Raw genomic sequence first — 23517 nt, 5'->3', positions numbered from 1 at the left:
ATGGATATGGAGGCTGCCATATATATTTCTTTTTAATAAATCTATAAAATGAACCTACCCCTAAATGGTATTGGCTTTTGGGGCAACATTAACCACTTTACCCCCGCGCGTACGTATTTCTCCGCCCCTTTTTGAATCCTTTAAAAACCAGGGACGGAGAAACACGTACTTTCCGCGTTCCCGACGCTGTCCGCGCTCCCGCTCGTAAACACGCCGCCCGCCGCTAGTAAAACCGCCGCCGCCCGCTCGCCCGGAGATCAATGAACGGGAAAATCCATTCCCGTTCGTTGATCTAAGCCCCACAATGACCCGCTGCTCTCCTATGGGCAGCGCGATCATTGTGAGAAGAAACTCACGTGTCCAGCCTCCTTATTCTTCCTCCAAGCTTCCGGAAGGAGGCTTGGAGGTCGCAATAAAGCAAAAAGTTACTGTGGCCATCTTGTGGCCAAATAGTAAACTACACCCTACACATTTTTCACATACAAATAAATGACTTTTACACAAAAAATTAACTCATTACCTCCCACACTCCCCATTTTTTTTTTTTTGTAATTAAAAAAAAATTCAAAAATTTACAATTAAAAAAAATACATAATTAGTTACCTTAGGGACTGAACTTTTTAAATATTTAAGTCAAGAGGGTATAACACTGTTACTTTATAAACTATGGGCTTGTAATTAGGGATGGACGCAAAACTGAAAAAAATGCACCTTTATTTCCAAATGAAATATTGGCGCCAAACATTGTGATAGGGACATAATTTAAACGGTTTTATAACCGGGACAAAAGGGCACATAAATTTCATGGGTTTTAATTACAGTAGCATGCATTATTTAAAAACTATAATGGCCGAAAACTGAAAAATAATTTTTTTTTTCCCCACATTTTTCCTATTTTCCCATTAAAACACATTTAGAAAAAAATAATTCTTGGCATAATGTCCCACCTAAAGAAAGCCTAATTGGTGGCGGAAAAAACAAGATATAGTTCATTTCATTGCGATAAGTAATGATAAAGTTATAGACGAATAAATGGAAGGAGCGCTGAAAGGTGAAAATTGCTCTGGTGGTCAGGGGGTAAAACCCCTCAGTGGTGAAGTGGTTAATGCAGTAATGGAATACATCTCCTGGCATGCACGCTTGAAGCTTGTCCAAGCTTATTTTTGTTGCTTCCATGATACTATCTAGCCTTTTCATTAAAAGTCCTTTAATGTGCCTTAATATCACACTTCGCACTGTTAACTTCTGCTTATTCTGTTTTATTTCTCAGGTGTTCCAAACAGCTCGTCCATGATGACCTCCCCAACACCAGCATCATCATCTGCTTTGTGGACGAGGTCTGGTCCACACTCATCCGCACCGTTTTCAGTGTTCTGAACCGATCCCCTCCGGAGCTCCTCAAAGAAGTCATTCTGGTGGATGACTTCAGCACAAAAGGTGCGGTCTGTGTTCTGCTGCGACATGCTGAGGCCCCCATGGCGAATCCGGACAAACGCTCCGGGCTTTCTAAACAGAACACCCATGTAGTGTCTTTGCTTTGATCAGTCAAGTGTTCATTAGCACAATGGATTCATATATAACCATAAAACCATACTTGTCCATGAATAGACTAGTCAATATTTGGTTTGTGTAATTGTTGATAGATGCAGTCATCGGGCCCTTTGATGTTAAGCTGCCTGAGGCGAATACGTTTTTAGGTGGTTTGTTTGAGAAAGTATAATTTGGCATTGATGACAAGGATTATTTTTTTTATCTCACTGTATCTGCAAATAGTAGGCTATCAGACACAGAGGTGGGATTTCACTGCTAAACAATCCTTCTAATGGTGTGTCATTCCTAGAACATGGAGACAGATAGTTGTGGCTGTGTTCGCTTGCATGGAGTCTCCAGTGATCCATTAGACGATGTATGGGCAGATTGACCAAGACAGATCTCTCTCTTATAGAATCTGATCAAAAAGAGATCTGTTGCCTGCCTGTATACCAGCAGACTGATTCCCGAGAGAGATTTCTGCATGAAATCACTTGGGAATTGGCCTTGTGATGCAGATCTCTGTATAGCTGATATTGTGGTGAAACCCCTCCCACGGTGTGATGTCAGGACCTAGATCCTGACAGCTTCCTGTCTTTGAGCCTTGTTCCATTGTGGGAAATAATGGCTGTTCCCAACCGGGACAGGAAAAAATGGCGCACAGCGCCAATGCACCCTTCTGGCGCGCCGTACAGAACAACGGTAAATCAGCATTTACCGTTGTAAACTATGACTTTCTGCCGCGCGGCTGCCCAAAGGGCTTAAACCGCTATTTTGCGTTTTAATGTTAAAACACTATTTAATGTTTTAACATTAAAACGCAAAATAGCATTTTAAGCACTTTACTTTGTTTAAGCACATTTGTTAATTTAAGTGTATAAATATATATATTTGTATGTATAAATAAATGGTGCATGGAGCCGTCGCTACAGTGTTCAAAATGCTATTTTGCGTTTTAATGTTAAAACATTAAATAGCGTTTTAACATTAAAACGCTATTCAATGTTTTACCATTAAAATGTGAAATATCATTTTGAACACATTAGCGCCATTTTTTCCCCAGCGCCATTTTTTACTGTATCATGTGTTTCCAATTGCCTGGCAAGCAGTATCTCCCTCTGCACATATGTATACCTATGATAAAAGAGCCTAGTAGCCTTTTGAAGTGTTAGGGGTGTGGTTATAGATAATGGCAGTTGGCATTGTCTGTTTTCTTTTTTGTTTGCCAGTAGTAAAGATTATGACATCCAGGCTGATTGTGGATCAAACACATATTACATGAATATCAACAATTTCTTGATCTCCCTTCTTTTTTTAACTTTTCACTTTGCAACATATTGATTTATTTTTTCCCTTTTTTCACTAAAATTCCTCCTTAAAGAGGAACTTCAGCCTAAACAAACATACTGTCCTTAAGTTACATTAGTTATGTTAATTAAAATAGATAGGTAACATAATCTCTTACCCACCCTGTTTTAAAAGAACAGGCAACTGTTTGATTTCATGAGGGCAGCCATCTTTTTTGGTTGAAAGGAGGTGACAGGGAGCATGAGACACAGTTCCAACTGTCCTGTGTGCTGGTCACCCCTCCCAGTTGCTAGGCAACGTGAATAACAACATGGGAAATCCCATCATGCTTTGCACAGCATCAAGGAAAAAAGCCTTGGCAGTTTTCTTTGATGGGTGGAGCTTAGCTAAATATGCAGCTAAAAATTATGCTTTGGTAAGAAAAACAAAGTTCTGATGCTGTGAAACTGTTAAAGAAACACCAAGCCTTTTCAGTTCTGCTGAGTAGATTTTTAGTCCAGAGGTACACTTTAAGTTTCACTTTAAATTAAAGGTCAGGGGGTAGAGTTTAAAGCGGACTTGTGAATATATAACTAAAGAAAGTCACATACAGTAATTACCTCAATAGAGGGAAGCCTCCTCATGACCACCAATCCAGCTCTGAGACCCTGTGGAAGTTTGTGGCCACGCTTCCATCTGTGGACGAGCACAGCCGCATTACGAAATTCGCTGTGCAGACTCGCTCATTCGTGAATTGGAGCATGGCCACATGCACCCTTTTCAAAGCGGTTTAGGGAGTCCCAAAGCTGGACTGGTGGAGGGGGTGGTGGAACTGAGGTAAGTATCTAATTGAGGTACTTTTTTTCCCCTATAGGTACACTTTAAAGGGGTTCTGTTAGGGGTTTCTGAGGAGAAAAACAGACCCTTACCTTGGGCTTCTATCAGCCCCGTGCAGCGGTAATGTCCCACGCCGTCCTCCTCCCATCTGCTGTTCTCCGCCGCCGGCCCCGGTCTAAGCGGCATGGGATCGAACTGCGGCTGCGCCAGAGTGGCCGCGCACCCGCTCGCTTCCGCCTGCGTCATCGGAAGCTTACTGCGCAAGCGCAGTACAAGGCTCCGTTGTACTGCGCCTGCACAGTAAGCCTCAGATGACGCGAGCGGAGGCACGGCAACGCACATTATTCATCTGTGTGACAGACGAATAATAGCCCAGTGCCGGCTGCGGGGATCGGCAGATGGGAGCAGGACGGCGTGGGACATCACCACTGCAGGGGGCTGATAGAAGCCCCAGGTAAGTGGCAGTTTTTCTCCTCAGGAACCCCCACATAACCCCTTTAAGGCCCGGTTCACATTAGCTTTTTTTCCGGGAACATAACCTGAACGTATACTGTACAAACGGAACGGATGTGAAAGGATCCAATGTTAACCTATGGATCCATTCACATGCGTCCGTTGGTACGGATACGTTCCGTACGTTCCAGTCCCTGGATCTAGAAATTGCTGCAGGCCCTAATTTTCCAGACAGTTCTGCCCAGTGGAACGGATCCGGGCAAAAAATGCTGCAACATTGAGGCAATGGAAAATGGAATGTTTCTTCACACTAGTGAAGAAACGGACTGTTCCATGGGGCATGGGAGCATGGGGCGACACGAACCTGAGCGACGAGGGGGGGAGGGAGGGTGCAGCAGCCAGGCGGGTGGGTGAGGGAGGGTTTATACATACCTAATCTTGTTACAGCAGCCGGCGGTAGAGGCTTCCGTCTTCTTCCGCGTTATGTGACTACATGATGCGTCACAGCGGAAAAAGAGGAAACCTCTACCGCCGCCTGCTACTGAAGATTAGGTATGTATTTGCTGAGTGAAAACGGATCCCATCAATCATTTATCAGATCCATTTTCACTATGTGAACCGGGCCATGGACAGAGCCATCTGGATCCGGTGAAGCGGAGACCGGATCTGCTCACCGGATCCTTTTGGCTCCAAACGCAGATGTGAACCGGGCCTAAGGGTGCTTCTTTTGTATTTTGCCTGGATTGAGGCCTTTACAACACTTACATTCTGTGTAACATAAAAGATACAGGAGGTTGAATGTGATTTTCAGTGCTTAGCCTTATCTCAGTTTTTATTTAATTCAATTCTATCCTGTTTCATGCTTTCCTTAGCCTTCCTCAAAGAAACCTTGGATGGGTACATGAAGCAATTTCCCAAGGTGCGGATTCTCCATCTGAAGGAAAGACACGGATTAATTCGAGCCCGAATTGCCGGCGCAAATATTGCGACAGGTAAAGCTCGCTGTGGGATCCATGTATGTGTGAAATTACTTCGCTGTGAGATCTGCTTCACCCCTGACCAAACCAAGGCCGTGTTTAATGTTAAAACCCATTTTCCAGTGATGTCAGGCCGCCCAGATTAATCTTGTGATCTGAATTTAAAGTCCACTTTAGACGCCACATCAGGTGAAAATTGCTTGCATGGTATATAGAAGGAAGCCAAGCCGAGGCTTAAGATCTGAGTTGTCATGCTGCTTCTCCGCTGCTTGGCCGTCGCTGTGGCATTTCATTCCGTATTCCGAACTGCCAGAGGGAAATTTACTTAAAGCTACGTCCAGCCAAAAATGTTATTACCAGATGCCGGCCTCCCCTGCCTACTAGACTAGGACGATACACATAAAAGTGATTTAAGAAAAGCTTGCGGCATGCGTGTTTTTTATTGTCCTGCATTGTACACAATTATTATTATTATTTAGTATGTATATAACACTAACATCTTCCACAGCGCTGTACAGAGTGTATTGTCATATGTCTATGTATGTATCGTGTAGTGTATGTATTGTAGTTTAGGGCTAATTTAGGGAAAAGCCAATGAACTTATGTTTTTGGGGAGTAGGAGGAAACCAGAGTGCATGGAGGAAGCCCACTGCATAATTCAGTTGTTAAATCAAGACTCACAGTGCCTGTGTGAATTCTTATTCGCTTGGGTCACTAGATTTATCTACTTAAAGGACAACTGAAGTGAGAAGGATATGGAGGCTGCCATATTAATTTTCTTTAAAGTGACACTGTAGGGGGGTCGGGGGACAATGAGTTGAACTTACCTGGGGCTTCTAATGGTCCCCCGCAGACATCCTGTGTTGGCGCAGCCACTCACCGATGCTCCGACCCCGCCTCCGGTTCCCTTCTGGAATTTCAGACTTTAAAGTCTGAAAACCACTGCACCTGCGTTGCCATGTCCTCAATCCCGTTGATGTCACCAGGAGCGTACTGCGCAGACACAGACCATACTGGGCCTGCGCAGTACGCTCCTGGTGACATCAGCGGGATCGAGGACACGGCAACGCAGGCGCAGTGGTTTTCAGACTTTAAAGTCTGAAATTCCAGAAGTGAATCTGAGGCGGGGCCGGAGCATTGGTGAGTGGCTGCGCGGGCACAGGATGTCTGCAGGGGACCATTAGAAGCCCCGGATAAGTTCAACTCATTTTCCCCCGACCCCCCTACAGTGTCCCTTTAACAATACCAATTATCTGGTGTCCTGCTGATCTCTCTGGCATCAATAGTGTTTTAAACCATATGCCTGAACAAGCATACAACTAATCCAGTAAAACTTCAGTGAAACATCTTATCTGCATGCTTGTTCAAGGTATATGGCTAAAAGTATAAAGGTTCATACCCATCAAACAATTTTTCCAGCAACATTTCATGACAAACAACCATTTTCCATGGTATTGTGCAACATCTTGTTAAAAATCGTTTAACTTAAATTAGTTAAATGATGTTTAGTGACGTGCGGCAATCACTACCGTCATGACTCCTGTTCCGATCCCTATAGACTAGTGATCGTATAGCACCCATCCTGTGCCGTTGTGCGTACCCATGACATAAGATGGATAGGGGAACAATCGTTTGTCGGATTGCAAGGCGCCAGTAGTTCCCCAAACCATCTTCTGCCGTCTTCTCGTGGATACATTGCTTAAAGTGGATCCTCAGTGGAGCTCAGTGGAGCTCAGTCTGGGCAGGAGGATGAGGAGGTTACTAGTCAGAGATTTCAGAGGCAGAGGGGAGGAGGGAGGAGGAGAGGGGAGTGAGCTGAGGGCTGGAGATGCAGTTGCAGATTACCTGTGTAATGATGACAAACAGAACATGGCTGCTCTCATTATATCACAGGAATAAATCATCTTAATCTGTTGAAGCTGTATGCAGCCAGATTTGCTGTGTAAACGATCTAAACTTTAGATAAGATATATAGACAAGTTACTTGTTATAGTTAGTTTGTCATCTCGGATCCGCTTTAAAGGGATCAAAGCAGTTTTTTTTCTGATTTCTAATAGCTGTAGGAGCTGCCCTTTCCACCCTCCCCTTCCCTCTGCGCTTATTTATCCAGGGGAAAGTATGAAGGTAATCAAGTGTGACTTCTCTAAACTGTTTGAAGCACGGTGTCCTGTCTCCCCACCCCCTGATGATAAAAGGTTTTGTTTGCTCATTGCTACTGCTAGTTACAGTCGTTATCTGCCTGCTCTTTCTAAGAAACATTTAAAGAGAAACCATAACCAAGAATTGAACTTTATCCCAATCAGTAGCTGATACCCCCTTTTACATGACAAATCTATTCCTTTTCACAAACGGATCATCAGGGGTAGAAACTGTAGTATGGGTAGCTCAGCACCCTATAGAAAAGACACAGGAGACAAAAGAACGGGAGCCCAATAGTGCAATATGTAAATATTCACAGTATGAGATAATGAATAGAAATACTACTCACAAAGGAGGGTTGCAGAGGGGCAACCAACCGCAGGAAGCAGGTGGAGACAATAATCCTGACTCCACTCGGGGTGGTCCTGACCGGGACATGGATTTGGTCGCTCTCTTAGGAAAAAAGGGGACAGATGCCCACTGTGGTGAAAACCACTGGTGTTCTGTCGCCACCCCTCGAACGATAAACGTATGGGGTTATATACTAAGCACAATAGGAGGAAAGAGGCTCCCTGGTTGGATAAAAGCGTCTAAAAACATCTTAAAAATGATATATAATATGAGTTAGCTTACCTCAATGACAAAAATCTCTGTATATATACAAAAGATTTTTATTTAGCACAGGCAACACGTTTCGTGGGTCCAAGCCCGCTTCATCAGGCCAAAAATGATCTTCCCACCCTGGCCATCCACGAACCTCCCAGATGTGCATGTCACTGTTAACCACACTACCATTCGTCCTACCTCTCAAGCCCGCTGTCTGGGTGTCACCCTGGACTCCGCACTCTCCTTCACTTCCCACATCCAAAACCTCACAAAGTCCTGCAACTTCCACCTTCGTAACATCTGTAAGATTCGCCCTTTCCTGACCTCTGCCACCACCAAACTCCTCATCCATGCCCTCATAATTTCCCGCCTTGACTACTGCAATGCCCTGCTGTCTGGTCTCCCTATGACCCGAACAGCCCCACTGCAGTCCATCATGAATGCGGCAGCCAGAATTATCCACTGCTCCCATCGCTCCACCACGGCAGATCCCCTCCTAGAATCCCTCCACTGGCTTCCTATCCAGTCCAGAATCAGATTCAAGATACTGTGTCTGACCTACAAATCTGTCCACAAAACCTGTCCAACCTACATTTCCGATCTTACTCAGAGGTACACACCTAGCCGCTCACTCCGCTCTTCCAATGAACTTCGCCTAACCGCCCCCCGCATCACCCAGTCCCATGCACGCCTCCAGGACTTCTCAAGAGCTGCTCCAACACTATGGAACTCCCTACCTCCACCCATTAGGGCAGCCCCCTCCTTCAACATCTTCAAGAAAGCCCTCAAAACTCACCTTTTCACTCTGGCCTACTACCCCTCACAAGTGCTCTAAACCTACAGCTGAACTCTGGTCCCCTACCATTTGTGTCCTTACCTCTCCCTCTAGATTGTAAGCCTTTGGGCAGGGTCCTCCTCCTTTTGTGTCCTACCTGATCTTGCACCTCCATTACTGTGAACCCATGCTATGCATCTGAGTGAACCTAACTTGCCTAATCTCCATGCTCCATCCAGTGACTGACTAAGCATTACCTTGTACTAATACTGTGCTGTGTGATCTGGTTTTCTTGTATTCCTGTATTGTCATATTGCTGTATGTCACCCCTAAATATTGTCTGTAACCTAAATTAATGTTCAGCGCTGCGTAATATGTTGGCGCTTTATAAATACAATAAATAAATAAATAGCAGTGCCAAATAAATAAAGTCCATATTGGCCTGATGAAGCAGGCTTGGACCTGCGAAACGCATAGCCTGTGCTAAATAAAAACCTTTTGCATATATACAGAGATTTTTTTAAGCTACCTCATATTATATATCGTTTTTAAGATGTTTTTAGACACTTTTATCCAATCAGGGTGCCTCTTTCCTCCTATTGTGCTTAGGATCATCAGGGGGCTCTGTATGGCTGATATTGTGGTGAAACCCTTCCCACAGGAAACTTTGAGGACCATGGTCCTGGCAGTTTACGGTTTGTGAACCTCGTTGCATTGTGGGAAATAGCTGTTTACAGACGTTTCCAATTGCCAAAAAACAACCAGCAGCTACTTCCAGTGACATCACCTGCCAGCAGTAAAAATGTCACCATGGGATAAATGTCAGAATGTAAATCAGGGAGAGGAAAGATTTTACAACAGGCAAACACTGACTAAATCATTTATACATAATTATTGTAAAAATGAAGCACTTTTTTATTACATTATTTTCACTGGAGTTCCTCTTTAAATCTAAAAAGAAGAGGTAGACTGGAATTATTATTTTTTTGTAATGAGCCACATTGTTAGCACGCATTTTTAATGTGCTATTGTGATACCCTGGGGGCTTAAAATGCTGCTCGGTTCACTTTCACGAGGCCAGAATGACAGCCAGGCAATTTGCATTATTTAAAAGGAAATAAATATGGCAGCCTCCATATCCTTCTTGCTTTAGGTATCCTTTAAACTTTCCACCCAAAATCTTAACATGAAAACAAACACATTTTTACTTGCTTAATGTTTGAACAGCACAGGCAGGTCAGAAATGCACAGTATGGCCTCTATGTATACTCTACACCCTCTGCTGCTGTGTAATAAAGTCTCCATTCATTCTTGCAGGGGATGTTTTGACTTTCCTTGATTCGCATGTGGAATGTAACGTTGGATGGCTCGAACCTCTTCTGGAACAAGTTAGAATAAACAGAAAGAAAGTAGCTTGCCCGGTTATCGAAGTAATTAGCGATAAGGACATGAGGTAACGTGTTGAAGGCTGTTTTTGTTCTTTCATTCCTGCTAATTAGGAACCAGGAACAGTAACATCAGTGCTTTATTAGATGTGTGTTTTTCCATAGAGGTTGCAAATGTGAATCTGTCTTGTAGTCAGGTTTTATTTTACCTTTATACAGGTGAGAGACATGTGGATGCGGAAATATTTATTTCCTTTTAAACAATGCACATTACCTGGCTGTCCTGCTGATCCACTGCTTCTAATACACTTAGCCATAAACCCTGACAATTCTGACAAAAATCTGACAAGATTAGCTCATGTTTGTTTCAGGCATGTGATTCAGACACTACAGACCAGAAAGATCATCAGGACTGCCAGATAACTGGTATTGTTTAAAAGGAAATAAATATGGCAGACTCCATATGTCTCTCACCTCGGGTTCCTTTTGAAGTGGACCTGAACTCTTGTACAGGACAGAAGGAAAACATAGAGAAATGCACCCTGTATGTATTTAGAGAGTTTAGCCTGTCTAATTCCCCCCTCAACTGTTTTTTAATTCCTCCTCACCACGTTCTGCCCCCAGCTCAGCAGCCGCCAAATAGGCCTCAGCTGCCGTGCTGGGGGCGGGTCGCACAGGGCTGTGGAGTTGGCGTCAGAGTCAGGGCAGTTTTGAGTTGTGGTTTCAGAAACTGAGGAGTTGGGAGTTAGAGTTGGATGATTTTTGTACCAAATTCACAGTTCTGGTAAGTATCAGACTAAGGAGGAGACGGAGCCATTTTGGTTTCCTGGAGTGGAAGTCGGAGTCGTGGTTTCATAAAATGAGGAGTAAGAGTTGGAGTCGGATGATTTTTGTACCGACTCCACAGCCCTGGGGCTGCAGCAACCAGACAAAGCCTCGGAAGAATTTGAATACAAAACACCACAGCCACATTTCTGAGGGAGGCCTTAAACCCCCCAGAGACCCCCAATCCTACATCATTAGGACAGAGCATGTCATAACTAGTTCTGCCCTTTATACTGTAAGTACTCTTTAAAATTAGGCGGGGGGGGGGGTTCAACCATGGTCACAGTAAACGGATGTAAAGGGCTTCCCGCATTTCAGATCTTTCTGTTCAAGTCAATAGTTTCAGCAGTTTTTACATCTATATCTTTATTCTTACATTCCAGCTACATGACAGTAGACAACTTCCAGCGAGGGATTTTTTCATGGCCGATGAACTTTGGATGGAAGCCAATCCCTAAGGAGGTTCTTCAGAAGAACAAAATCACTGATATGGACCCAATAAAGTAAGTCATCATCCTAGATTGTAGAGCTGGGAATAATTACCAACTATGTATTGATCACGATCAGTCTAGAGCATACATGTCAAACTCCGGCCCTCAGAGACATCAGATTTGGCCTTCAGGTGGTTTCCCCACTTTGCATTATGTTTGGCCCACGTAGGACAACCAGAGAAGCTATATTGGAAGGTAAGTCCTAGTTCACTAGGGAAGCCAAATGGGGTGGGGGAAAGCACTAGATACCATGGAAATGTATAGGAGAAGGTGGGGCACCAGACATTAGGGAACTGTATAGGGAAAGAATGGGGCCAACAGGCACCAGGAAACTGGATAGGGAGGGAGGACCACTAAACATCAGGCAACTGTATAGATGAGGGAGGAGGGCCACTAGACACCAGGGAACCGTGTAGGGGAAGGAGGGGGGCACTAGACACCAGGGAGCTGTATATGTATAGGGAAAGGGGGAGGGCTATTAGATACCAGGAATTTTATAAGGGAGAGAGGTGGCCACTAGACATTGAGGTTGGCCCGCAACTTGGTCCCAGAGCTCAATTTCGGGCCATTACGTATTTGAGCTTGATACACCTGGTCTAGTTATAAATATCAGTGGAATGATTGATTCTGAAAGTTAAAAATAACCCAGACAAAGTGTATATTACATTTTAACAGTTATCTGACTTGACTGACTTGTTAGAAATAGATTATTTTGTCTAACTAGTTAGAGAACCGCTAACCTTATTGGATGGCTAGGAGACTAATACGTGATCTACCATGTCTAACAGGCTTTTATTGTCATCAATATTAGATAGATCACTTAGGCCGTGTTCACACCATACCAGATAAAACACAGATCCATTTTTCATTGAAAGTAGGGGCGTCAAACGCAAATGCAAAGTGGGCCAAAATTGAACACTGGGATCAGGTTGTAGGCCAACCTCGATGTCTAGGAGCCCACTCCATCCATTATAACGGTCCCTGGTGTCCAGTGTTCCTCCCTCCCCTATAAATTTCCCTGATATCTAGTGGTCCCTTCCCTCCCTTATACAGTTCCCAGGTCTTTAACCTCCTTGCCGGTTCAATTCCTCTGGCAAGGAGGCGCAGGAGGGTTTTTTTTTTTTTTTTAAATCATGTAACGAGCCTAGGGCTCGCTACATGATAGCCGCTGAGCGGCGGCATCCCCCCACCCACTCCGATCGCCTTCGGCAATCAGAGTATGCAGGAAATCCCGTTCAGAACGGGATTTCCTGCAGGGCTTCCCCGGTCGCCATGGCGACCAGGCGGGATGACATCACCGACGTCATGGACGTCGGGACATCATAGGGAATCCCGATCCGCCCCTCAACGCCGCCTGGCACTGATTGGCCAGGCAGCGCAGGGGTCTGGGGCGGGGGGGAGCGACTCGGCGCGGCGGATTGCGGCGGATCGGCGGCGACGATCGGAAGTTACAAGCAGCTAGCAAAGTGCTAGCTGCTTGTAACAAAAAAAAATTATGCAAATCGGCCCAGCGGGGCCTGAGAAATCCTCCTGCGCAGGTTACCCCGAACTGAGTTCGGGATAACCGGCAAGGAGGTTAATGCCTCCTCCCTTCCCTATACAGTTTCCTGGTGTCTAGTGGTCTTCCATCCCCAATACAGCTCCTTGGTGTCTCGTGACTCCACTTCCTCCCCTATACAGGTTCCTGGTGTCTAGTGCTTTCCTCCTCCCACCCTCATATGGTTTCTATGGTGATCTAGGGCTTCACCTCCAATATGCCTTCCCTGTTGATCTAGAGCAGGCCAAACATAATGCAAAGTGATGAAAACACTTGCAGGCCAAATTTGATATCTCTGTGGGCCAGATTTGACTCCTGGGCCATAGTTTGACATTTATGGTTTAAACGGATCAGTTATATACACCATCACATTCGTGTCCCACTGCTGCCAACGCTTGGTTCCTCTGCATGTATGAAATGCAAGTATACAGATCTGAGAGCCCCATCAGAAGCATCAGGCTCCCATTGGTTTGCAGAAGACCAATGGGAATCCTCCTTGAGCGCCACCAGGTAAGATTTTCATTGGTCCACCACTCAGTGAACCAATAGGAATCCTCCCTAGGATCTATTGCAAACCGGCAATTCTTCTATGCAGTACACCGAGAGGTGGTGGTAGCAGCAGAGGACACGAATGGGCAGCAGCAGGTGATTATGTGTGAAATGTACACGACGACTAACCTAGTCATAGGCTAACATTGATTCCTTCGGTCTCTGTCGGCGGCCACTTCGTCCAGCTCATCAAAAAAAGTTGTACAGTACCCAAATTTGCGTTCCGCTCATCGAAATGGATGGAATGTGAATCTGTTGTGAACGGATTACGTAGTTTTGCATAGGATCCGTTCACATCTATTCAGATCTGTTCCGTTTCGTTCTGCTAAACCAAACGTTTTTTTTTGTGCCAGTGTGAATGCAACCTTAAAGTGTACCTGAGATTGCGTGTGTTACCCAATGTATACTTACCTGGGACTTCCCCCAGCCCCATGAGGTGCTTGAAGTCCCTTGACGTCCTCCCCGGCCGCTCCATTCTTTCAGAAATTTTGAATTGGGTCATTCACTGCCAGTCATGGTCTTCATCGCATGCACAGCTCGGCTGTCTGCGAACCCCAGTCACACTCCCGTGCCCAGCAGCGTTCTGAGCCTGCACAGTACTACTGGGCAGGCAGAGAATGCTCCAGACTGTGGGAGTGTGATGGGGGCGCACGGGTGGCCAGGTCATGCATGCGCAGGAGAGCGTGGCTGGCCTGATTACCGGGAGGTTTTCTGAAAGAACAGGGAGGACGTTGAGAGACTGCAAGCACCTCATGGGGCTAAAGGAAGCCCCGAGTAAGTATACATTGTCCCACACATCTCATCTCAGGTTTACTTTAAATATCCCCTCTTCTCCACTAGGTTGGCCACATCATAAGAACTTCTATAAACAATTATTTGCTAGATAGTTAATTAAAAGAATAATAGACTATGTTCTACTTTGCTCAGAAGGTTATCAGTTACGTGCTGCACTGCCACGTAACTTCCCTGACTGTCTTTTGTTAACCAATTGCAGTTGATAAGGACAAGCAAACATGGGATAAAGGGTTTGTTGTTTGCACGATTCGGTGTGACTGTAAGTAGAGAAGAAAAGGTTTTCTGTGTGAATGTGATATAATATATCCATTGCAATAGCATCTTCCAGCACTGCAGTATTCTGTGCTGGAGTGACTTGTGAGTTTTACGCAGATGGCATTACCTTGGAACAAGATCAGTTAGAACTGTATTGAATGTTATGATTATAATTTCACTTAAAAGTGAATGAAAAAACTTTACAAATCAAAATGTCCCTGGCGGAAGTAGATCAGGTTTTGGAAGTCACAGTACTTATGTTTTTCTCATTCCTGGTAAGGGATGGAGAAGGATGGGTCAGTAACCTTTTTAGCCTTCAGATGATAATCTCTCCTCTAGTGTGAAACTATAAATGAACATGCCCTGTGGATCAGTAACCTAGAGGTAACCAAATAATTTTGATTCCCAGAAAATTGACCGACTGTGGAAGATTGGTAGGGATATTAGACAGCAACTGTGGTAGGGACATTGTGAGGTCCTCTGAGGGACAATTATTGGCATGGTTGGGAGCTCTGTAAAGTGCTGTGGAAAGTATTGGCACTATATATATATATATAATAATACATCATATGATTTATAGGTGCACCTGAGTCTGGGGAAGGGATTATTTAGCAAGAAAAAAAAAAGATGCTATGTACTGTTTTGGTCTTTTGGAGATAGATTGTATGAGAAGTATGATTCTGTTGCTATAAAAGCAAACTGTTGGCCATGCCAAGACTTTGGTTTGAAACTTCCTTCATTACAAAGGAGTTTTTTAACAGTGTTGTTACTGCACTTATTCCAGATATCATTTACCAGTTCTCCAACTTTTGGGAGACCGCAAGTTCAAGTATGGTCTGCAAGACTCTGAAAAGGTTCTCCTTGACTTTTTTTAGTAGTCATTTGTTTTTGTGATCTTCTGTTTCAGGTGTCCAATCATGGCTGGAGGATTGTTTTCTATTGACAAAAAATATTTCTATGAGCTTGGCACGTATGATCCAGGACTGGATGTATGGGGAGGAGAAAATATGGAAATATCATTCAAGGTATTGCATGTGTCACTGAAACATCCATTGCATACGTCCAGCAGGCCTTGCTTTCCTAGTTCTCACTCTTAAGTTGCTGCATGTAGCAGCCTTTTGTGTTAGAGAGTATTATGGACAGTGGCACCACTGAACTACAATTTGAGTAACACAGACAGCGGTGGTCACCTTCCCTCCTCACTGTGTGGCTGTGTATCAGAGACGGATTAAGATATAATGGGGCCCTAGGTAAGGTAGCAGATTTGGAGCCCCCTTGTGTTCTTTTTGTTAAACTGAAGTGTAGAGAGGTCAGAGAAGGTGGCTGGGGAGGGCTTTACACCCATTAGGCCATAGGCACTGCCTAGGTTACCTGGTGGATGAACCTGCTCTGAATTTGTACGGCTTGTATCACATGATTAGGCTGAAGAACAATTGCTTCACAGCACAGTATGGGGAGGGACATATTTAAACACTGTCATACTGGAAGACAAGGGACTAATATGATAGATCACCAGCTCTCAGTCAAAACCTAGAGTTGAAGGGAGGCATTAAAACAGTTTTAAAAGGGAGCAAATTAAAAGCAAGCAAGTCAAGGCACAACTGTTTCATTATATATATGGGGTCCCAAACACAGCCACAAGGAAACTACCTTGGCACCGCCAGTGCCACTGATACTACCATTGTACAGTATAGATTATACAAATAGAATGTAACCAAAAAGTCCTCCTCCTCAGTGGGTAGCATCATAGATATATCCCCTGCCATGTTGCTCCACCACAAAATCCTACAAAAGTTGCAATCGTGTAAGCCACCTCCACACCCTTTGGAATGGACTCACCAGATTAAGTGATCACCAGATTATAGCGGGTCACAGTGTACCTCTGGACAAATCACGGCATTCCGCCAGGTGCTCTTGAGGCATGCTTTTACTCACCATGCAATCTTGTGATGTTTCTTTGGCAGAGGTTTCGGCAATTAATTTCTTCATTGGCTGTGTATTTTAGGAGAATGTTTTTCAAATACTTTGGGGTTGGAGATAGGTTAGTATTAGGAGCTGGGAGGATTGTTAGGTTATGGAGTGGGAATAGTTTCTTTTCATTGGGTAGTTAGGTAGGAGAAGTTCATTAGAGGGAGCATTAATGTGACATGAAGTTCGTAAATTTGCTCTGTAAAATCAAGGAGGAGGCAACCGGAAGTGGTAAAAGGTTCCACCTTAAAAAGTCAACTATTTTTCTTAACTAATCTTTAAAGACTTTTTTTTACTGTTTTTATAAACGTAGTTTGCTTCACCTCATTTTTTTGTAGATCTGGATGTGTGGAGGCGAAATTGAGATCATCCCATGTTCTAGAGTGGGCCACATCTTCAGGAATGACAACCCGTACTCCTTCCCCAAAGACCGGGTGAAAACTGTAGAGAGAAACTTAGCTCGGGTTGCAGAGGTCTGGCTTGATGAGTATAAAGAACTCTTTTATGGTCATGGATACCACCTTCTGCAAGAGCTCCCAAACATCGGGGACCTGACCCAGCAAAAGGAGCTCAGGAAGAAACTGCAGTGTAAAAGCTTTAGATGGTACATAGATAACGTCTATCCAGACCTGGACGCCCCTCTGGCCAGAGCTTCCGGAGTGGTAAGTGACAGAGGCCATGTCCACACATTTCTGTCTTAATGGTATATTCTGTTTGCCCCTGATGATTATCTGAACCATGGTGATCTATGCATTTCTGTAATAAACAGTGACCAGCAACTTTTTCAAGGGGCAATGTAGCAGGCCTATTTTGAAGGTGCTTAAACTGCTCCCAACTGTCTAACGCCGATCGGCAGCAGGAGCGTTGCGCTCTGAGGTCTCGCTAACGCCAATAGGCGTCATCTCGCAAGCACGTTCCCTGCAGGGGACACAGGGGTCGCAGCGAACAGCCTGCTAGCCGGCAATCGGAGCTGGCAGGCTGATATTGAGAAAAAAAAGGGAAAAATATATGTATAGAGCGCTGCGATCTAGCGCAGTGCTGCAGAAAGGACAGCCTTGTCTCTTAACTGTCCCCAGGATTGGCTCACAGTCTAATCCCTATCAATGACATATGTCTATGTACTGTAGTGTATGTATCTTAGTGTAGTGCCAATTTAGGGGAGGAGTGAGGGAGGGTGATTAAAAAAAATGCAAAAACTAACTTTTTTAAAAACTGAACTATGGCAGCAGCAATCAAATACCTCCAAAAGTAAGCTCTATCAGTGACAAGAAAAAGTGGCCAAATTCATTTGGGTGCTAACTAAGTTGTATGGCCAAGCAATAAACTGCTGAATTGCAAATAATCGCCTGGTCACTAGGGGGGTATAAACCTCTGGTCTTCAAGTGGTTAAAAGCAAGAAGTTTTGAGTCAGGATGATACCATTTATTGACTTACTGACAGGTAAATAAAAAGTAAGCTTTCAGCTAATACGCTTTCTTCTGAACTAAGTCTGAAGAAAGCTTATTAGCAGAAAGCTTAAGGTGCCCATACATTAGAACGAGTATGGGCAGATTCAACCAAGAGACAAATTTATCTCTAATCGAATCTGCCCATACACTACAGGCCGATTCCCGTCCAATTTCAGCATGAAATCATCAGAGAAACGGCTGAGCCGCCGCAGTCCGCCCCGCCGCTGACCCCAAAATGTGTAAATGTATGTAATGTAGACATGTAGTGCATTTATACATTACCTGTCCTGTAGCAGCTTCCGCATGGTGTCCGTCCATCTTGCCAGGTAACAGCCGCATACACGCTAGCGGCACATAGCGTCTGACGTCAGCCGCTATGCACCTTCGTGACGTCAGAGCGCTGCCGGCGTGTATGCGGAACCCGGAGATGGACGGAAACCGCGTGGAGGCCGACACCGGACAGGTAATGTATAAATGCACTACACACTGCATACATTTACTGTATACATTGCGGCGGCAGCGGCAGGGGTTTCGTCGTCTCGTCGCTCGTTCGCAAATCGGCCGCTGTACCGCGGCACCCCCGACCAACCAATCTCTGCCCAAAATTTTCTAACATGCGCGATCAACTGTGTAGCCAATTTATGTCCCGGAATTGGTCGCTTCGTCGGTCGGGCATGCACTTGGCAGCACCAATTTTCATCCAATTCGATTATAATAATTGAATTGGATGGTCGATTGGTTGGTTGGTCGCCTAGTGTATGGCCCCCTTTACTTTTATTTACTTCTAAGTTAGCCAATAAATGGTATCATCCTGATTCAAAATGGCTTGCTTTTACTGATGGCTAACATGGTACAATACTCTTCTGCTTCTACTATGCTGAAGGTGCTTAAAGGGCAGCTATTGTAAAAATGTGTAAAATTTAAAAATACAGAAGTATTAGTTGTATATGTATCCCAGAGTAAAATGCACTATAAAATTATTGTTTTTCTATGAACAGATCTGTCACATATTGTACTAGCACATCTCCTCATGGGAGATTTTCCACATTTTTCTTTAGTCTTTTCAAAAGCACTCCTTGGAAAGGGCCTTTACAGTGGTTCTGGAAAGCCAGTGTATCCTCCTGTGCACACTTTTTATGCAATTGGAGTTTGCCACTGCCATCTTTTGAAAAGTTTTTTTTTTTGTGAGGAGATGGAGTAGTCCAACATTTGTCAGATCTTACACATTTATACTGCCTACTGTAAGTAACAGGAACATAAAATGTATAGTGCATTTTACACTGGAACAAATGTACAACTAGAACATGTGTATTTTACATTTTACAATCTAATTTTTTTTTTAAAAAAAGGGGGTCCTATAAAAAGCACCTAAGCATGCTCAACACCTGCTTGCTCATAAATTAGCTAAAGGTCTGAAAGCTGACGGAGTGGATAAATCAAAGGGTTCCCATACATGGTACAATTGTTTCTTTTTTTTTAGATTGCATAATTTCATTCGATTATTATGTTAGATCTAATATAAAGATTTTTCGAACATGTCCGATCGGATTTTTATTGAAAAAACAGGATAATCGTTCTTGATAACAAATATTCTTTTTGACTTTCATTCGATTCGATCGCCTTGGTTGAATAAATAGTAAATCGAAAGTTTTTTATTGTACCGTGTATGGGCACCAAAAGAAATCATAACACTTAAAAGTTAGTAACCCCCCCTACCTTTTGAAAAGATGCCTGTTGTTGGCCCTTGTCACCATGCTAGATTGGTCTTAAATTGGTTGGAGGAACATCAAACAGAGTTTCACCTGCTTCCATTGCCAGCTCAGTGCCCTGACCTCAATCCTATTGAACATTTGTGGGATGAAGTCGAAAGATTAGTAAAAAAGCTTAGAAACGTAACCATCATATCTGACCCAACGTAGAGCTGCCATTATGTCCGCATAGGCCAACATTCCTTAGTAACGGTATTAGCATCTTGTTAAGTCCCTGCTAGTCAAGAAGAATATCTGCTGTGATCAGAGCCAAAGGCGGACCAACTCATTATTAGAAGGTGTCTCAAATTTTTGGCCACTCAGTGTAAATACTAAATAATAATAGGTAAAATCCCTCTTGGGTTCTTAATATTTTTTTGCCACTGTAGTGTGGAAAGTTGTTGTATTTTCTTATTCTAATGGGATTCGCCACCTGAGGTTATTTTTTTAGGCACTTGGTAATGTTGTATTTTTATCATATCTCAGTACTACCACAAGAGGGCACTACAAGACAGTTTTGTTCACAAGCCATCATCCCTTCTTGTAATACATGTTTATGCTTGTTTCATTTAATTGGTGAAATGTGTTCAGACTTCTACATTGTGAATCTCTTTGATCTTAGATAATGAGTCCGGCGCTGGGCAAGTGTCTGTCTCTGCAGAACGCCACCGTTGTCCTTGATGATTGTGATGCCAGTAAACAGGTGATTTATTTTACTTCAGTAAAAAAGTAATACATGACTTAAGGGGCCCATACACTGCTCAATTTCAGCGTTCGATCGCAAATGTATGCATGATTGAATGGTCAATTTCTCTGGGGCAAGCTGATCCTCCAGTCCCCGCAGCAAGCTAGTTTTGTTACTGGTGACTGGTCAGTCAGTGGCCTCTGTGCCTGCGCGGCCTTGGCTAATTGCAGCCTCGATCATGCTCCCGACAGGAACATGATCAAGGACCCACGTTGCCAAGGCCGCACAGGCACAGAGGCCACTGACTGACCAGTCACCAGAAATAAAACTAGCTCGCTGCAGAGACCGGAGGATCAGTGTGTCCCAGAGCGGGCACAGGACCTCTGTTGGGGGCCGGTAGAAGCTCCAGGTAAGTTAAAGAGATATCGTAACCAAGAATTGAACTTCTTCCCAATCAGTAGCTGATACCCCATTTTACATGAGAAAGCTATTCTTTTTCTCAAACAGATCATCAGGTGGCTCTGTATGGCTGATTTTGTGGTGAAAGACCTCCCACAGTGTGATGTCAGCGCCTCACAGCTCTGAGGTCCTGACATCACACTGTGGGAGCCTTGCTGCATTGTGGGAAATAACAGCTGTTTACAACTGCCAAAAAAGCAAGCAGCATCTCTTTCCAGTGACATCACCTGCCAGCAGTAAACATGTCACCATGTGATAAATGTCTGAATGTAAATCAGGGAGAGGAAAGATTTTACAACGGGTAATGTTCCTCTTTAAAATCTTTTTTTAACCATCAGTTAATGTCCCCTTTAATAATTTGGCAACTCCCTATTGCTGCCTTTGCTTGCTATGCTGATATTCTAAGAAAATATTAATTACTGTAACGATTGTGGAACTTTCCCCGTGATCAGCACACAACGCGTGCGCTGACACGGCAGAAATCCTCCACAAGCGTATAATTTGCAGGAACCCAGCAAAAGGTGCTACGCACCTGTAGAGGGAAATTCCTGTCGGCAGATGGCGCTGGGGAGTGCAGAGGAACCAATCCTCTGTACCTCCACAAGTGCCAGACAGGAATTGTACGAAGCGCAGAACGCAATCGCAAGAGAGGCGATTGCGAATGAGATTGAGCAAAGGGATAGGTTGTGTGTGCGCCAATCCAGTCGCCACTCCGCGACCGCGCACACACAACAGCAGATATGAAATAGGAACGCGATCGCGAGAGGTGCAATCGCCAGACGTGACACAAGGCAGATCAGAATAGAATACGAGGGTAGCAAAGGCACAGCAAATAATACAATAAGGAGATACGGAAAATAATAAACGCTAGCTAACCGCGAACACCGCACTCATTCGCAACAGTGCACGCGGTTATGCGCGGTCTCCACGTGATAAGCACAATAGAGACAAGCACGCCTAACTAACCATCGACAGACAAACATGAAACAGAGGACGCGAGCACTTGCTTAACGGTTACCTCACCGAGCCTGCAGCAAGCGTAGCGGACAAGACAGACACACGAAAAACAGGAACTAGGCAGAAAGGATCCACCGCTCTTCCGCCAGAGCAAGTGTGATCCAAGCAGGAACACAGATCAGAAAGATCCACAGCCGCTAACGCTAGCGGCTAGTGCGATCTAAACAAGACAGAGCGATTCGCTATCAACCGCCGCTGGTGACAGCGCAATCGCGACAGACAAGACAGAACAGAAGGATCCCCAGCGCTAGCAAAAAGTAGCTAGCGCGATCCCAGGAAACAGAACAGAAGAGATAGCTGGTAGCAACTGCTGCACCAGCTATACTCTAAGAACAGAGATCAGAACCATTTCCTGTCAACCACCATAGGGACAGGACAATGGCAAAAAGGCAAGACAAGACAGAACAGGCAATACAGATAATACAACCTGACTGGGCTAGAAGGGGAGCCTAAAGCAACCCCCAGGAATTAACTATACTAGATAGCAATGGCTGACACTCCAGCAGTGTCCATCAGGAACTGAGCATGGAAGGGAAATGTCCAGCAAAGCATTCTGGGAAACATAAAGCTCTTATAGTGCCAGTCATCAAAGAAGGCAGGTAGGGGATTTGCATAACGAATGTATGCAAATTCCCCAGCAAGAGAACAGACCAGAAACTTGCAATGGAAAGACAGGTCTCTGTTCCAGAGACCTGCAGCCCACAGACTAGAGGAATGGACAAACAGCTGTCTGCCTGTGCAGCCAGCTGAGCGGATCATCACAATTACATTTGTCAATGGTGTTCATTAAAAAGACGTTTATAAAATTCAACTAATGTGCAAATGTGGTTTCCGAACCAGAACTTTGCAGAAACTAAAGACAGACATTTATTTTAAGGTTGGTCTATTCCAGGGCAAATTAATTCTAACTACAGCAAAAAAAGACACCTGTTCATCATTTTCCACCTCTCTTGCGGATCAGTGAATAATGGCGCACAGCGCCTATGCATAAAAATGGCGCCGCATTAAAAAGATACTTATCGCTATTTATTGTTAGTACTGCATAATAATGGCGCACAGTGAAAAAAAAGAAGAAAAATGGCACACAGTAACGTTATTTATCAATAGCGCCGTTCATATGCCAAACAGCAGACGTTATTGAGCACAGTAGCGTTATGTATCAATAGCGCCCTACATAAACCAAACTGCAGACGTTATTTAACTGCAAAATGGTGAATGGATTTAATGTAACACTGGTAAGGTTAGGCACCACCAGGGGAGATTTACGGTTAGGCACCACCAGGGAGGTCTAAGGGTTAGGCACCACCAGTGGAGATTTAGGGTTAGGCACCACCAAGCGGGTGGTTATGGTTAGGCACCACCAGGGGGGTCTTAGGTTTAGGCACCACCGGGGGGGTGGTTAGTGTTAGGCTCCCCCAGGGGGCTGGTTAGGGTCAGCCACCACCAGGGGGGTCTTAGGGTTAGGCACCACCAGGGAAGTGGTTGGGGGTTGGGCACCATCAGGGAGGGGGGGTCTAGGGGTTAGGGATAGGTACAGAGAGGGTTCTGTGTGTTAACGCTAAATAACAATAAGGCTTTAACGTTAAATAGCGATAAGCGACAAACGCATTAGCGGCAACACTGTGCGCCATTATTCGCAGGCGCCATTTTCTGATGGATCCCTCTCATGAGCTCCTGCCATATAGCAAAATACTCATGAGGATGGAGGTGCCCAAGTATGAACATATAAAAACTTAATACTAGAACTATAA

General features: G+C 44.4%; 1 protein-coding gene across 3 annotated transcripts in view; it reads left to right on the top strand.

The window, feature by feature from the left end:
- The window catches only part of GALNT5 (polypeptide N-acetylgalactosaminyltransferase 5), an 81686-nt gene that overhangs the window by 40459 nt on the left and 17710 nt on the right, over positions 1 to 23517 (top strand). For all 3 annotated transcript variants that reach the window (XM_068247065.1, XM_068247064.1, XM_068247066.1), the window contains exons 2-8: positions 1271 to 1437; positions 4980 to 5099; positions 9922 to 10057; positions 11198 to 11317; positions 15349 to 15466; positions 16748 to 17071; positions 20228 to 20308. In XM_068247065.1, coding sequence (XP_068103166.1) covers positions 1271 to 1437; positions 4980 to 5099; positions 9922 to 10057; positions 11198 to 11317; positions 15349 to 15466; positions 16748 to 17071; positions 20228 to 20308 — 1066 coding nt within the window. The remainder of the gene's footprint in view (positions 1 to 1270; positions 1438 to 4979; positions 5100 to 9921; positions 10058 to 11197; positions 11318 to 15348; positions 15467 to 16747; positions 17072 to 20227; positions 20309 to 23517) is intronic.

Source organism: Hyperolius riggenbachi, chromosome 7 (genome assembly GCF_040937935.1).
Source record: "Hyperolius riggenbachi isolate aHypRig1 chromosome 7, aHypRig1.pri, whole genome shotgun sequence".
Taxonomy (NCBI): Eukaryota; Metazoa; Chordata; class Amphibia; order Anura; family Hyperoliidae; genus Hyperolius; species Hyperolius riggenbachi.
Note: the sequence above shows the minus strand (reverse complement) of the source record. Positions and strands in the feature narration are given on the sequence as shown.